This window comes from Hydra viridissima, unplaced genomic scaffold (assembly GCF_058129835.1).
Source record: "Hydra viridissima isolate aposymbiotic clone 2 unplaced genomic scaffold, HvirCarnegie_v1 scaffold_1, whole genome shotgun sequence".
Classification (NCBI taxonomy): Eukaryota; Metazoa; Cnidaria; class Hydrozoa; order Anthoathecata; family Hydridae; genus Hydra; species Hydra viridissima.
In genome coordinates this window covers 39,724,194-39,740,538 of record NW_028324300.1, presented here as the reverse complement: position 1 = coordinate 39,740,538, position 16,345 = coordinate 39,724,194, and the positions used below count along the sequence as shown (strand labels likewise).

Sequence of the window (16,345 nt, the reverse complement as noted above, 5' to 3'; positions counted from 1 at the left end):
AAGGTAAATTTCCTAAAATTTGCTTCCCCTGCACACCTTTGCTCAAGAGATTCAAAAATAACCTTCTAAAGGCTATGCATACAGTAGATATGCTTTGCAAATCCAATGTTTTTTTAAAATATTCACTAAAAGCTATGGATATATGGAGCAAAAATGACCCAACTTGTATGCTTTTATTCTATTTTGGGACTAATCAAAAGATAACTTTGTACTTGCTTTTTCTCATTAACTGTTGATCAAAATGTTCTATTGAAAATTACAAGTGGAACTTTTAATACATAATTTTTAACATGAATCACCTAAAAATGTCATCTAACCAAGTTTTAAATATGAATTTCTTCATGTTTTATTAATTGAGGACTAGATATCCTTTTCAATAGTAAAAACAAACAAAATATGCTTTTAAAAAAATAACTGCATTTTACTTGTCTTTTTTCCTTAAATAACATTAATAGTTATGGGTAATTTACTTTTGGCTTTTTTTATTATACCTATTAAATAAATAATATATTGAATATGGAGATACATCAAAACTGGAAAAACTCTCTGCATTCAAAATCCCAAAAAACTTGACTTTCAAGGAAGCAAGTTTAATTCAATTTAAAGGTGTGAAGATGTGAGAAAGGTGCAAGACATGTTAGAAGCAAGAAGAAATATTGTAGTGAGCAGCTTTAAAAGAGGAATATATGGTTCAATAAGCAAGAATAATTCTACAGCAGGTATTTTGACAAGAATAATAGCAGTGGTCATGTAATGTTATTTTTTTAGTTATTGATAGTTATTAGTGAGATAAATGCAAGTATTTGATTTTATTTGTTATTCAGGCAATTTAAAGATTTTGATATGATATGTTTTGATATGACAAAACTGATACAAGAAAAACTTGAGTAATCCCAGGTCAAAAAAGATTTAGACAGGTCAATGTATCTATCTATAACCCATATTATCATAAAGTGCAACTAACATCATCAACAGCAATAAAACTTGGAAACTCTGTTTAGCCAAACACAGTACATTTAGTAATTGACTTTTATCTAAGCAATGAGTTTTCACAAATGATAACAGGTCATTTCACCACCACGTACTTGGGCTAGGAAAAAATTTAAATACATTGCAAATAAACTTACAAATGTTCTTCAATTTTAAGTGATTATTATTTGGATTTTTGTTTAAGTGATTTTTATATAAACTTTTGTAACTCAATCAAATTTTCTTAGATTTAAAAATTGAAAAAAATACAACTGAAAAAACTTACTAGTTTTGGTTTCAGAAGAAAGTTTCTTGAGTCTTTTTGCATCATATTCAAATGAGTTATCTAAAATGTATATTTATAAAGAATGAAAGAAAACACTTACCAATCTTTAATATAACTTTATTTAAGTGTAAACTGTGTTTTATGTAAAGAATAACTTTTAATATTGACAAATAATTATAGTAAAATGAAGAAATATCTTAATTTTCTCTAAAAAAAGCTGAACTATTTTAATTACAATTAGCAAATTTACCTTTTTAATTAGCAAAAAACTTGAAATTTATTTAACTTCCTATAAAACCGACATTTCCTAAAATTACTTCTATACAGCTAATCTTTTAACTGTCTAAGGCTAAAAATGCACAATTTAAAAATTGTTCCAATTACTCCTGAAAGACAACTTTTTAACAAACAAGTGGCTTTTCCATGTTCCTATCCTTTCATCAAACCCATATTATTTGTAATGTGTATTTACAATAAATATTACATTTCTGCATTTTTAAAACAAATAATAAAAAAACCCATATATTTAACTGAATGTAACAATTACCTATCAACAATCGGATGATGTCAGAGGTTTATTTAACAAAAAGGATTCTACCAGCAAGACTGTATCAGGTACATGAAGTCACAACTAATATGTACTGTTCCAGATCAATGTTGAGATAAATATTGCATGATGATGAAACTAAATTTGATTTTTAAATTGAACGTATAAGCTTAAGAAAACCAGGTTGTACATAAAATCTGTCATTTCTGACTTCATTATTGAGTTTTTAACACTCAAGAATAGCTAAGTACAGTCAAAAATGTCATGACATTGAAAAAAGAGAGAAATTTAATTTTGATCCCAAAAACATATAGATACTTAAAATTTGTGAGTCTTAACAGGATGCATTAATGATGTAAATATCAGGAAACTCTGAAAGGCTAGGTTATGTTGCTGATTAACATTATTTAGAATTGTTCGATTTCCCCAAACAATACTTATTTATCAGTTCATTTTGCAATTAAAAATGCACTATAGTGTGGCAGTTCAAGATTTGTTTTCCATGAAACATTAAATTATTTACAGGAAAAAACACTTCAGCAAAACATAACATAACTTTTACAAATCACCTTTAATTATTTTTTCAATGAAGCCAAAAAGTGAGAAGAGACTTGCTTAATTACAAGAACTAAATGACTTAATCACTAAATCTAAAACCTAAAAAAAAATTCAGTTGTGAAATCTTCTCATTAGCTGTTTCAAAATCTTAGGCCAGCAAAATAATACAGTTGAGATTAATTCTGTAATTGATGAGAGAAAAGCAAGAATATGAGTGCTAACAGTTGCAACAAATTTTAACAAGTTGGATATTGACACAAAACTTTATATTGATTTAAAACATTTACCTGCTATGACATCAGGAGAAGGCTTCTTAAGTGTTTCTTTCTCATACCCAAATGATTTATCTAATGAGCATATTTATTACAAAAGAACCCTTATAAATTGTTACTTTAATTTAAATAAAACTGTAAATTAACATTATCTATGATAGCAAAGAAAATGTTTCAAGCAAAACAGATGTTTCAAGCAAAACAGATGTTTCAAGCAAGTATAATATTTCAAAATCATTTAAATTCAATTTTAAAAAGGTTTCAATTTGTAACACTAATTGTCAGCAATTTTTCCTGATAAAGTAAATCAATCTGATATGTCAAGAAACATTTGCAATACAGCTTCTAACTGTGTGGTTATAAAGTTAAATAACTTTAGAAAAAAAATAATTCCGGTCATACTTGTCTTTTCTTCTATCATAGTTATCAAATCAACTCTTCCTACCTGGTAAAACCCACTCACTAAGACATCTACAGTGGGAAACTTTTGCTGGTTTCTCCAATAGCATAGCATTCTGTATGCTTTTTCACCAACATTTTTGTGTTCATGGTCGATAACATCCAGCTCTGAGTCTTCTACAGATAAAAATCGCCCTAAATCTAACCACTCTTCCCCAATCTTTTTACTTAACACTAACAGAAATGTTGCATTATAAAGATGGTCTTCCATTGTGGGTGGTGTTTTATCGTAATTATCAATCCTAAGAGAAAAATATTATTTATAAAATTAAATTTAGTTAGTGTAATTTTAAAATGTTGTTTTGTCTCCTTAAAAAGTCACAAAAAAAAAAATGGATTGAATTAAAATTTATGTCTAGGTTGAAATATAACTTAATAAAAAAAAAAGATAAATATTTGAGTCCTAATACTGCTAATACAGGGAATGAATATGTATAGTGGAATTGCAGTCTCTAATCACAAGGAAAAACATTTTAGTGTTAATACTAACATAACATCACTGCAATACACTCTTATTTTATTGCAAAAGCAACTTTTTAAAAATCTTCTGATTTTCTTCAGATTAATTGAATTTAATTCATGTTTAGGCATCTTAGATTTAGAATAACATTTTTGAACACAATATCATAAAACTAAACTTTCTTTTGAAAAAACTTTTCTTATGAAGTAAAAAAAAGTGTAAAACAAGTTTTTAGAAAATTTTGACTACTAACATAACGATACTTTAATGCTCTCTTATTTTGTAGCAAAAGCACATTCTTTAAAACTACTGCTGATTCTTTTCTAAAAAAAAAAAAGGAATGTGTTTAAGTGGTTAGAAATATGTTTGGAAACTTGTTTGGGTTGGAAATCCTAGGAGCCTGAGATTTTTCAGTTTTTTACAATTCTGCTATTGATGAGCATTTAATCCCAGGGTCAGACTTTTTTTTTCAGGTTACAGGAAAAATGGCTGAGAGTTTCCTTAATTTTTAATCTTTTTTTTTTTTTTTATTAATCTTTATTTCTTTCAAGACACTCTTATATTATAGCAAAAGCACTTTTTTAAAAAATCTGCTGATTCTCTACAGATTAATTTTTAAGCTTAAAAAAGAATAGTAGTTCAAATGGGTTTAATTAACAGTTGGATTGAAAAAAACCTCTTAGATTTAGAATAAAAATCTTTTAGACAACATCACAAAAAACCAAATGTTTTTTGAGGTATCTAAAATGTAATGTATATAAAGAAAATGTATATAAAGAATGAAAGAAAACACTTACCAATCTTTAATATAACTTTATTTAAGTGTAAACTGTGTTTTATGTAAAGAATAACTTTTAATATTTAGAACTTTTCTTACAAAATAAATAATGTTAAACTAGCTAATAGAGTATTTTGACTTTTTTGTAAAAAAGGTTCAAACATTTCTTTTTGAACTTAATCTAATATTCTTCAAGTAATTTTCTACACTTTTCCATGAAATATTTTTCATGCCCACTTACAAGCGATGAGCAACAAATATATAAGCAACAAATAAGGAGAAAAGTTGAGTATTCCTTATTTTAATACTTTATCATTTAAAGACTGAAATTTGAATTTTATTTATTATGTTTAATTGAGTTATAGCTCTCATCAGCATGAACTACAATCATGCTAATGAGAGCTGCTTATTGTGTGCTGCTTATCAAAAATAAGCAGCACACAACTTAAATTCATTAAAAATTATTTAAATTAAGAACTGACAATCAAAACTGAAACTAAAAAATTGACACAGTTACTCTCTCTTGTAACAAAAAATTGACACAGTTACTCTCTCTTGTAACAAAGGAATTGTGACCAAGTAGCAAATGTAAAAGGTAATGAAATTTAATTTAGCACATAAACATTAATCTCTGGTAGCATAAAATCTAAAAATATTTATAACTTTTCTACAAGAATATTATGTAATAGGTCATATTACATTTCTATTTAAATGAGAGAAACAAGAAGAAAATGTTAATTGTTTAGAAAAATAATTTCAAGGTATGACAAACCAAACTTTTTTTTAACAACAGATCAAAATTAATTTTGGAAAACGTTTAAAATGAATGGTTTTAATGAAAAATTCTTCCGAACTAAATGCAGTTTCTAACATGTTTGATTTAAGCAAAATATCTCTATGTATAATGGCACTTAAAATAAAAGTATCGTAACTAAAAAATTGGAATATATTATCAACTTGCGAACTTTGTACCTTTTCCTGCTGTTTAGATAAGAACTTTTCCAAAGTAATCAACTGTTTATGATATTGATGAAGAGGTTTTTTGTTCTTTGTTATCAAAAGTGATCAACTACTTTATACCAAATGAGTTAACAACTTCCTAATTTTATTAACAACCTGGGGCTAGTTATATTTTTTTTAACAAAATGAAAACTTTGGCTAATTACCACAATTACACTCGCACTTTTCAGAAAATTGACAATTAGCTAATATCATTTAACATCAAACTTGTGAATTTTTTTAATGCAAAATGTTATTTTGGGTAGGAATTAAAGAGACTTATGATTGCGATTAAACGAATTTGCGTCAGTTTAATCGCGAACGAGGGTAATTTTGATATTCCGAAAATCGAACGTATTTTTCATAAAAAACGTCATTATTTGATTTGTAAAATAGGGATCATATTCTAGCTAACGGAATTATTTGTAAGATTAAATCGTAATAATTTGTATCTTACGTCAGACCGTGAGTCAAATTTAAAAAAACTGACAAAAAACCCTAAAAAAAAAAAAAACATTTGCAAGGAACTAATAAATTGAGTTATGATGTACTAATACCACCAGAAAACTGAAACTATTTGCTCTTTGGTTAATTTTTAAGGATTCGCCAACTTTTGCACCGCCTCCTTAAAAACATTGTTTTATTTATTCTTTTTTTTTTTGCGAAACTCGCCCTTTAGTGTCACTCTTTTAAGGTTGCTATGGGTAAAAACAGTTCAAAATTTAGGGTGGAATGCAAGAACCGAACTTGAGTCAAGTTCGACTTGAAATCTCAAGTTCGACTTTGTCAAGTCAGACTTGAAAAATTGACTTGAGCGAATGAGTAAACGAGACTTGAAAATTTCAAGTTCGTGCTTGAGAAAGTCGAACTTGAAAAATAGTCGAGGCGTTGAATTCAGGGCGCTTATCGGAAAATGCACTTCGCAACCAATAGCGGTAATGCATTTTTTTACGGGAAAAACCTTTTACTGATACAAATTCGTGTAAAGATATTTGTATAATATACGATTTAATAAAAAGTTAATAACAGTAAAAAAAAAAAAAACGGTCTTGCTATGTACTTTTCATTACAAAAATAAATTCATTTTGGCACTTTCAGTTCCAAATCCTTAGTTGCAGGTAAACAACGGTTGGTCGTATGTACCACTTAAGTGATCAAGACAATATCTCTTGATTTCTCCATTTTAACAGATTCCATTTGAATTAAAATACATAGAAATGTTCTAGAAAATACAGAATCTTATTTTGACGACTTTTGGGGATGATACTATACTAGAATGTATTTTTATTTATCTTTTTTCTAACACTTCAATGAAAATAATGGTTTTTTTTTTACAAATACTGAGAAAACTATTTTAAACAAATTTAGTTTTCTCAATGCTAATACTACATAATACTACATAATACTATATATATAAACATACATATATATATATATATATATATATATATATATATATATATATATATATATATATATATATATATATATATATATATATATATATACCATTTACATATGTAAGTATACCATTTACATATGTAAGTATACCATTTACATATGTAAGTCAATAGAGATCACATATGGAGACCGCTCTTCAGAAATTATTGGGCCACTTATAGAGACAGAAAAGAGAACTTTTAAGAAACCATTGAAAGCATCTTGCTCATTAACACATGAAAAAGAACAAAATTTAACGTTAAACAAAAATCTCTTATTAAAAAAAAAACAATATAATGAAATTCATGATCTTGATAAAGAACTAATGCAAAAACAAGTAGAAATAGCTTATATAAAAAAAACTCACTCCACAAAAAGCAACAATACAAACAAAAAGAACATGAAATTAAAATGGAAATTTATCCCAAAAAAAATTTTCACACGTAAAATTTTCACAAAGTTTTAAAAAAGCAACACAACAGAATTATTCTATGTGAGGATTATTATTTTCAAACAATATCAGATCCAAATTTTTTTTTTAGAATGTTTTAATTTATCACTTTATCTTTTAGTGAAATTGTTTTTTTCATATATAATACTAATTTGAAATGTAAAATGTAATTCTTCTGAAAAAATATGCAGTATGAATATTTGCAAATAGTGTTTTTGTTATTAGACTTTTATCCATAATCAGACAATTTTTTTATCCATAATCAGACAAAATTTTTTAAAAAAAAGTCAGTCCAAAATTTGATTTCTCTTTGTTTCTGCAAAAATATCTCTTGTGAATGCTTCAGCACAATATTCTTCTTTGCTATTTTGTATTTCATTGCCTCCACAATAATCATTTTGTAGAAGAGCAATGTTGTGAAGCACAAAACAGGATATTATTATAACTATGGAATTTTGCAGTTTTGTGCGTAAGGGAATGTTAAGACAAGGGTATCGTTTTTTTGATATACCAAAACAATATTCAACAAAAACATTGAACATGTGTACTTCTCAAGCTGTAATTGTATCTGATTTCACTTTCATTTTTGGGTTAGAAAAAGGTGTCATTAAATATTGTTTACAAGGATAGCCAGAATCACCTAAAACATAAACATGTTGGCGAGCTTCAAAAACTTGTTTAATAGCTGAGTTAGCAAAAACAAATGAATCCTAAACACTTCCAGGCCATAGAACACAAGCAGATAAAATTTCATTTGAAGCACCTGCAATGACCTGGCAATTCAAAGAAAAAAATCCCTTTTTGTTTTGATATATTTCTGCGCTTTCTCCGCAAGGAATTATCATAGGAATATGTGTTCCACCAATTGCTTCTATACATCCTGGGAATCCTTGAATTTGGTAAAATCTAAATATTGGTTGATAAATGTAAATATTTTCTTTACCTAAGAAAAGTTCGAAGTTTGTATGAAATAACAAAATCAGATATCCATGAAAACTTATAATCACTTTTGTTTAATTATCAAAGAATCAGCTTCTGTTGGAAACTTTATGTACTGATATCTTTTGTTAGCCATTTGAATTGAAATGTTCTTAACCACTCGACAAACAGTTGACTGATTAACTTTCAGCTCCTCCAAATCTCCTATTAATCTCTAAAAGAGTTTATTTATTGTTACTTGAGTATATTATCATTTGTTGGTATAAAATGATGTTATTTAAAAACATAACATAAAATCTACAATAAGAAGGTAGAATCGTCTGATGCCATTTCTTGAATATCTACTCAGTTGGAATGAACCAGTAGCATAAAACTGAAATGTAATAGCCAGTTGTTGTACAGATGAAAGTGGGCACCCTCGATTGTTTACATTATTGTTAGTATAGTCATTAGCTAATATTAAAAAGGTTTCTGTGGAAAATCTGTGTCTCCTTTTAAATTCTATATTGTTGTAAACTTCTAAAGGATTGGCTCTGTCAATAATAAACCATGGTATGTGATTTGGCATATTTCTTCTTCTTCTTCTTCTTCTTCTTCTTCTTCTTTTTCTAAAATTCAGCTCATACCAATTAAACATTTTAAAACAAGCTTTTTTAAATACTTCATATTATTGTAACTACTTCTCATGAACTCTCTTTTACTCCTTTTACACGTATCACTTCTTTGTATAACTGGAACTGTTTATAAATAAATGGAATTTACTTTTATACTGTATCACAAAAACGTGCCTTAATCAACAGCCTTTTATAATGCAAGGATGTTCGACATTTCAAAAAGCTAATAAACATTTCTAATGGCATCAAAATATGACATGTTGGATCATTACATACGTGTTACAGGATGTTTTAAAAGATACACGATTTCACAATGTTGGTATTCAGTTTTCTGTAATAAATTCATTACAAATATACTTTCACAATGTAACCTTTTAATTAATCACGTCAATATACCCAAGTAACTACTTTTGTTTGTTAAAAACTCATTTTCATATTTGCAAAGGTTGTAATAAGTTATATAGTAATAATAAAGTTTTGTTACGCATCAGCAAAATGATAATGGCGGTCTGTTTTTTTTTTCAAGTTTGGTTTCAAGATTGGTTTAGAGCAGACTTGAAAAAATGACTTGAAAATTCAAAAATTTTCGTTTTTAAAGTCTGACTTCAGTTCAAGTTCGCTTCTTGCATTCCGTTCAAGTCAGACTTGAGATTTGAAGTCTGACTTGAAATTTCAAGTCGGGTTCTTGCATTCGGAAGGAATTTTTGCTCTCTCAAGTCTGGTTTGAAGTCAGACTTGAAAACGGTCTATATTTAGCGGTTTTCAAGTCTGACTTGAGTTGAAGTTCGCTTTATGCATTCGCTCAAGTCGCACTTAAGGTTTGAAGTTCGACTTTAAATTTGAAGTTCGGTTCTTGCATTCCACCCTTAATTTGAAGGCATACCGTAGATTTCCCTAATTCCAAACAGTACCTAATTCCGAACAGCTTTAATTCACTTATTGTTGTATCTTTTCTTTTTGTGGGATTTTTAAATGGAAAACTGGTTAATAAATTGGAAGACTAGGGTACTGAGAATATGAAAAAATATTTTCAAAATATATATTTATACCATTAAAATTTTTAATTACAAGCAAAAGACTTTTTAAAACCCTAAAAAAACAACAAAAATAAAACCGACTTAAAAAAAAAAAAAAGACAATTTAAATTGCGTACTGTTCAATGAAGAATTTGTTGGTGATTATTTATCTGAAAAAAAATTGTCAAAAATTAGCAATACTTCGTAAGATATCTTAAAAACAACACTTTTCTGCATAATTAAAACGTTTCCCAAATTCCGAACAGATTTTGGAATGCACTTTTTTTTGCAAAAGTTAGCGTTTTTACGTGCAAGTAATTAACAACAACATTTAATAATAGTATTTTAACGACATTAACTTAAAAACTTATAAACGCTTTTAACCTTTTTATTGAATTTCTAAACGTCTTGTTTATCTTAACCAACCTGATACTAATAACTGAGATTTCTTCTGGTTAACTGAGAGAAGCAGGCAGTGACTGTGAAGGTTTTTTTTTTTTAACTGATTTCAAAAAAATAACGGAAGACAGGATGTAATAAATAGATAATGCACATTCTGCACCAACACAATGGGATACCCTTACATTAAGATAAAAGTAATTTTAATTTTTAAAAATCTTTTTACCTAACTCTAAGCTAGAGGTCCACGCTAGTAAATATTTTTTACTTTTTTAAATTAAATGCCATTTTTTAGAATTTGATATGTACGTTCGGAATTAGGAACACGTGTTCCTAATTCCGAACGAAAACTTTACTTTTTAAATTTAAAAATTAACAATATTTTTATAATGAATATACTTGTTGCTTAATATGGTTCGATTCAGTTTAGGTTCCAGTTTATTTATTTAAAAAAATTAATATGAAATTCAAAAAGCAAGCGGAGTAATTCAACTTTAAGTAAGATTTTGTTCGGAATTAGGCTAAATCTACGGTATATTTAAGATATTCGGTAACTATAAACTATTTTTTTGACACTGCATTTTTAGATTAGATGTCATTCCAAAGATCTTAAAAAAAAACGGTCTACATTAGGAAATGTCATCGGGTCAAATGTCAACAAAGCAAAAAGCGAACGAGTTCGGGTTTTCAAGTAAAAAAAAGTTCAATGCCCCGAACGGGTACCCGATAATTTATCGGGTTCGATTCCTTAGCTGTCGGTGCTCGATAACCCGTTCGATGATTGTTTCGGGTTTTCGGAATATCAGTTATTTAACGGGTTTATACCCGAACGGGTTCGGGTATAAAACTTTTTTAGACTCTTCCAAAGATGCTAAAATTACCGTAAGCAATAACTCGTAGCTAGGGATGGCACTTTTACTTATTTTGACGTAAAAAAAAAATTACTTTTAAAAAAAAATTACTTTACATAACTTAGATTAAATTATGAAATATATTTACATTTTAAAGTATTTCTTTTTTTTAAAAAAAAAACATTATATTACATATAAAATTACTTACATAAAGTTAATTTTAAAAATGCGTAACTTATTAAAAACTTATTAAAAATGCGTTATTTTTTTATTGCAAGTAAAAGTAGTTTACATAAAAGAGTTAAGTAAGACGTGTGAAAGTAATTTACTTTAAAAAGGTAATTTAGATTTATACTTATACAAATAGTTTGTATCGAAATGTAATTTACTTTTTACATGTAAAAGTAAATTATTTTTGAAAGTGAACTTACGTAAATATAAGGTTTTAAAAAAGTCATATTTACTTTAAAAAGTAAGTGAATACAGCATCGTAATATGAAATTACTTTTATACGTAAAAGTAACAAAAATTAATATAGGCAACTTAAATAAAAACTATTTGAAAGAAAAATTAGTTACCATAACAAGTAAATGTAAATTTTTATCATTGAAATGCTATACTTTACTAAGTAAAAAGTAAGCTATTTTATTTACTTTTATCAAGTAACAACAGTCATTTTATGTTCTATTAACATACTGATTGGTAAGAAAAACAGCGTATTAAGGAGAATTGCCTGCTTCTGGGTACTTCTGGGTTATAATGTTAGGAATTATTCTGCATGTATGCGGACCGTTTTTGTGGAGGGGTTTAGTAAATTGGGGGCAAGTTTAATAAACATGGTGGGTTGCTTCCTATCCATGCCAATCCTTGACTACGTCAATTTTTCCGACGGAGCGCACTTTTTCGAAAATTTCCTTTATATTGCGCTTTTTGATCAAACATTATTTTTTATGGTGATATAACGCATCAGCGTTAATAATCCCTTCTGGCAGCAAAGTAGGATTATGCCGAAACACGAACTCTTTTTGGAGGTGCAAAGAATTGCCATCCGCCTCCCAAAATATTTATACGGGCAGAATGTTTTTGCCTCTACCTACAGCAGCTTCCGCCTTCCGATTGGCGGCCGCTGCTGGAAATTTTTTTTGGAGGTCGGTGCCAACAAAAAGGGAAAAAACTCTGGCGGTTGCCGTCAGAAGTATGCAAACGATGAAAAGGTTGCCTTCAAAGATTTCCACTTCTTAACTGGCGTCGGCCGCCAAAGGGAAGGGGGATGGGCGCAAATTTTCGCTTTCTGTCACCAGAGAAAATGGAAGAAAGTCCAACGTTTGTTTTTACATTATTAAGCAATTTAAAGATTAATTAGTGCAAAATACATTTTTCCAAAAAGTATATTTTTATGCGGAGAGTGAAAATCTCATAATGACAGTCAGCAATTCTGTCGCAAAAAATAAATTCTATTTAGGAAATAAAATATTCAGTTTTTGTGAAAATTTTAGTTATTAGAAAAAATTCAATTAAAGCCGTTAATCAACTCTAACGTCCCTAAACATTTTTCATAATTCGTTTAACGCATTATCAAATATGTTTAGGGTGCGACATGGACCTTTCAAAATGTTTTGCAAAAAATTATAAATCAAGTATAAATTATTTGATTAAAAACGATTTCCGTCAGGGGCATTGGAGGCCAATAGACTTTCTAGTAAAGGTTTATGCAGCCAAATAATTTTCATTTTGGTCATCGTGGTTGTTGTTATCAACCACGCTGAATAACAACAACCACTTTAACGCTATTTACATGAACCACGCTGAATATTAATTCGAAGTTTAGAAAATGATTGTAAAATGCAGACCAAGTTATTCTAATTGTATGAAAAGTCTGAAACAAAAACAAAAAACTAGTCAGTTTTTTAGAACAAATTACAACTAAAATTTCGACACTTTTAAAGTCAATTGAAAACGAAGTAAGATTTGATTGCTTTTTGTTTCAGAATATAAACAATCTACAATTATATAAACAAAATCAATCGCTGAAGCAAGAAAAAGACAGCAATTAACCATATCACTGAGTCCCATTTGAAACATATTATATAAACCCGTAGTATTATGGCAAAATAAATCTTCAAAAAATATCCCTTATTAGATACAACTTAAAAAAAAACCTCCTTATATAAAAAAAACAGCCCCATAAATCGCTGGGGTGGGGGAGCCTAACCACGGCCCCACCGAACTAGCAGGCGAAGTACAAACCAGTTTTGCTTTAGAGGCTAACATTGGAATATCTTTTTCATATTTGTACCAAAATTCATCAAACTTCCGATTTTTTTTGTTTTAAAGCGTAATTGAAAAAAGACAACTCTTCTTTGATATTTCGCTTTGATTGTGTTTTTTCTATGCTTAGATTGACACTGCACAATGTTGCAAGTTTAGCAAATCCATTTTTGTGGTTCACAGATTGTTCAGGTGAATCTTGAAGTTCGAATCGAACTACTGAATCTGTCTCATCTAAAAATGAAAATGAGTAATAATATTTGTCAATATGCAAATCTTTTTATAAAAGTACTTTAAAAAATTATTTACATAAGTTTAAATATATTTAAATTTAAAAACAAATAATATTTTATAACTAACCACTTCTCGGCTGGTTTTGGTCATTTTGCAAACAACTGTTTATAAACGTTGACCTTCGAGGATATTGTCGGAGCATTGTATTCGAAAATGTTTTCAAAAGTTTACTTTCTGCTTCCTGATATTCTTTTTCTGTAAGACACTCGTTAGTTCTCGGATCAAAGAAACATGCCAGCAAAGTTTGTAACTTTTGTTTTGGAGATATCTTTTCAATAAAAGTATACCTTCATAAACCTGAGAAGACTGCTTCGTAACATGTTTTCTTTCTCGACCAAAGAAGACGATTGCGATAAAAAAACATTTAGCTGAAGATTCATTTTCAAGAAAGTTCATTAACGCATTTTGAACAAATTTGGCCGACGAAAGTGTTGGAAATTTCTAGTAGAGAGAAGTTTAGTTGCTTTAAAGAATGGCGCAAGATTATAGTGTAAAATTTCTAGGAACTTCCAATCTTCTGATAACAGATTTAATTTCTTGAGTTTACTAACTTGTTTTTCTGTTAACCCATTGATAGTACCAGGATCTATAAGAATTTTATTATAAACATTTTTAGCTTTAATTATCTTACTAATCATTAGAGAAGTTGAGTTCCAACGTACATGAAAATCTGACGATAAGTTATTTATTTTTAGCCCCTCTTTCTTAACCTCATCAAAAACAAATGATTGCAATATTGAAGAGCTTTTAACGAGAGCTAAAGTTTTTCTTAACCTAAATAAAATGATGGATGAAAAGTTAAATAATTGATTAACAGTTTCATCTGTTGATGCTTCTTCCACCTCGCTACTTTTATCATCATCCGAGCTCACGTTTTCCGCGTCATAAGTACACGCATTTTCTACTTGATTGTTTACATCGTGCATTTCAAGCTGTTCGTCCGACGATATGTTTTCATTGGACTCGATATCGCTTTCATTGTAGTTATTGTAATAAATAAGATCCTCGTCGATATCTGATGTGCCATCTAATAAGCTCTGTGATGGTTTGGCCCACAACTTTATTCCATGATTTAAAACGAGATTTAAGTTATGACAAACGCATGAAAGCCGTAAAACTATAGATCCCATCGCCTTTTTAATGTCTTCAGCGTTGTCTGTTGTTATTGAAATAACTTTAGTATCAATTTCAAGTTTAGTAATTTCTTTTTGCGCGAATGCTGTAAGTCTACTACGTAATTGTCTTCCGTAAAATCTACGAAAGCAAACTATATTTGATTTGTATTTAAAATTCTTTGTTAAATAATGCGCTGTTATGCAAAGCCAATAGGATCCAACCCTATTTTTCCACATATCGGTTGCTAGAGCAATATGGGTAACTGACTTAAGTTTAGCTCTAAGATCGTTCTTGTATTGATAGTATTGCTTTCTCAATCGCTTTGCTATTGTCTTTCGATGAGGTGGTTTGTAAAGTGGAGCAAGAATGTTTAGAAGGCGCTGCATACCAGGTTTATGAAAATCGTTAAAAAGACGGCCATCTTGAATAATGCAATTCATTACGGCTTCATCTATTTCATCTTTGTTCTGCATCCCAACTAATTTATCTTGAACGAGTAATTTTTTTTGAGAATCGTAAAGGTACTCAGATTTTTTATGAACATGGAAAATATGTTTTCGCAGATTTGGTTCAGGTCCACACACAAGGTTTCCATTCTCCGGGCACATCAAACAAACATACTTATTTGTGTTGGCAACAAATGAAAATAGGGTCTTAATAGGCAATGGTTTTATTTTACGGACTGATTTTATAACTTGATCATCGTCGGTATCAGAGTTCGAACCTACAGCACAAACAATATTTTATAAAAATATATTTCAAGTGTCAACGGAAATTAAAGACTGATACAAATACATGACTGTACAGCAAGTAGTTATTCTGGTTCATTTACTTTCTTCGACCTTTCTATTTTCATTCGCAAGTTCATCTTAATATTTAAATAAAATTTACAAACATACCTGAATATGTAATATTGTCACCAAATAGACGTCTTGCTTCAACAGTTGGCGTGTTTGTTTCAGATAAAGACAAACATTTCTGGCGATGTATGTTGATAAAGTCTTGCCTTCCAAATAAAGGTCTTTTAGATAATTTTCTTTTTTTGTCTTTTTTTCCAGTCATTTTTGTCAAAAAAATTAAACAAAATTAATATGGTGCTTGCCTTGTTTACGAGAAGTCTCAGATTCAAATCGTAAATAAAGAACCTGATGCCAGCAAGCATATCAACGTTGAAAAAACGTTGAAAAAATGTTAAAATTTATGGTTGAAAAGCCGTTAATTTTTGGTTAAAATGGAAACGCAAATCTACGTTGAAACCAAACGTTAGTTAAACGTTGAAAACAAACCACAGATCAACGTTATATTAACGTTGATTTAGCGTTGGTTCAACGAACATTTCTTATATGTACAATAATGTTATTGTGAGTAGAATATTTTACTCACAATAACAATATTGCATAGATAAGAAATAATGTGCGGGTGATAAGAATCATTGTATGTGCTATTTTTTCAAAGTTTATCCAAGTCTTTACTAATTCAAGCTAAATTGTGACCATTAACAAATCCTATCAAATTTCAATACAATATAAAGACTGCAATAGTTGACTTTATATATCTTATTATAGTTTCACAAATGATCTGCCCATTTGTCATTTTGCAAATGCAGATAACTAAACTGTAAATGAAAGC

General features: G+C 28.9%; 3 protein-coding genes across 8 annotated transcripts in view; 1 reads left to right on the top strand and 2 right to left on the bottom strand.

Annotated features, from left to right (window-relative positions):
* Positions 1 to 5,663, bottom strand: part of LOC149894950 (uncharacterized) — a 15,188-nt gene extending 9,525 nt beyond the window's left edge. The window contains exons 1-5 of one of the 6 annotated variants that reach the window (XR_016449244.1): positions 3,805 to 5,247; positions 3,035 to 3,333; positions 2,648 to 2,707; positions 1,803 to 1,940; positions 1,256 to 1,315 (exon numbers count right to left, since the gene is read on the bottom strand). Coding sequence is in view for 4 of the 6 variants with exons in the window: in XM_090076774.1 (XP_089932900.1) it covers positions 1,256 to 1,315; positions 2,648 to 2,707; positions 3,035 to 3,333; positions 3,805 to 3,806 (421 nt within the window). In the remaining 2 variants the exon portion in view is untranslated. Of the gene's footprint in view, positions 1 to 807; positions 1,091 to 1,255; positions 1,316 to 1,802; positions 1,941 to 2,647; positions 2,708 to 3,034; positions 3,334 to 3,804; positions 5,248 to 5,301 lie in introns of those variants that run through there. The other 5 variants (XM_090076778.1, XM_090076775.1, XM_090076776.1 and 2 more) reach the window with 5 other exon arrangements.
* LOC149894945 (NACHT, LRR and PYD domains-containing protein 3-like) overlaps positions 1 to 16,345 on the top strand; it is a 226,798-nt gene that overhangs the window by 168,389 nt on the left and 42,064 nt on the right. The gene's annotated exons all lie outside the window — the stretch shown is intronic.
* Positions 13,904 to 16,345, bottom strand: LOC149894949 (uncharacterized). Its single transcript, XM_090076768.1, has 2 exons — positions 15,616 to 16,345; positions 13,904 to 15,440 (listed from the first exon to the last, which is right to left on the bottom strand). Exons 1-2 carry the CDS (start codon positions 15,776 to 15,778, stop codon positions 13,996 to 13,998), a joined length of 1,608 nt encoding a protein of 535 aa, XP_089932894.1. The 5' UTR covers positions 15,779 to 16,345; the 3' UTR covers positions 13,904 to 13,995.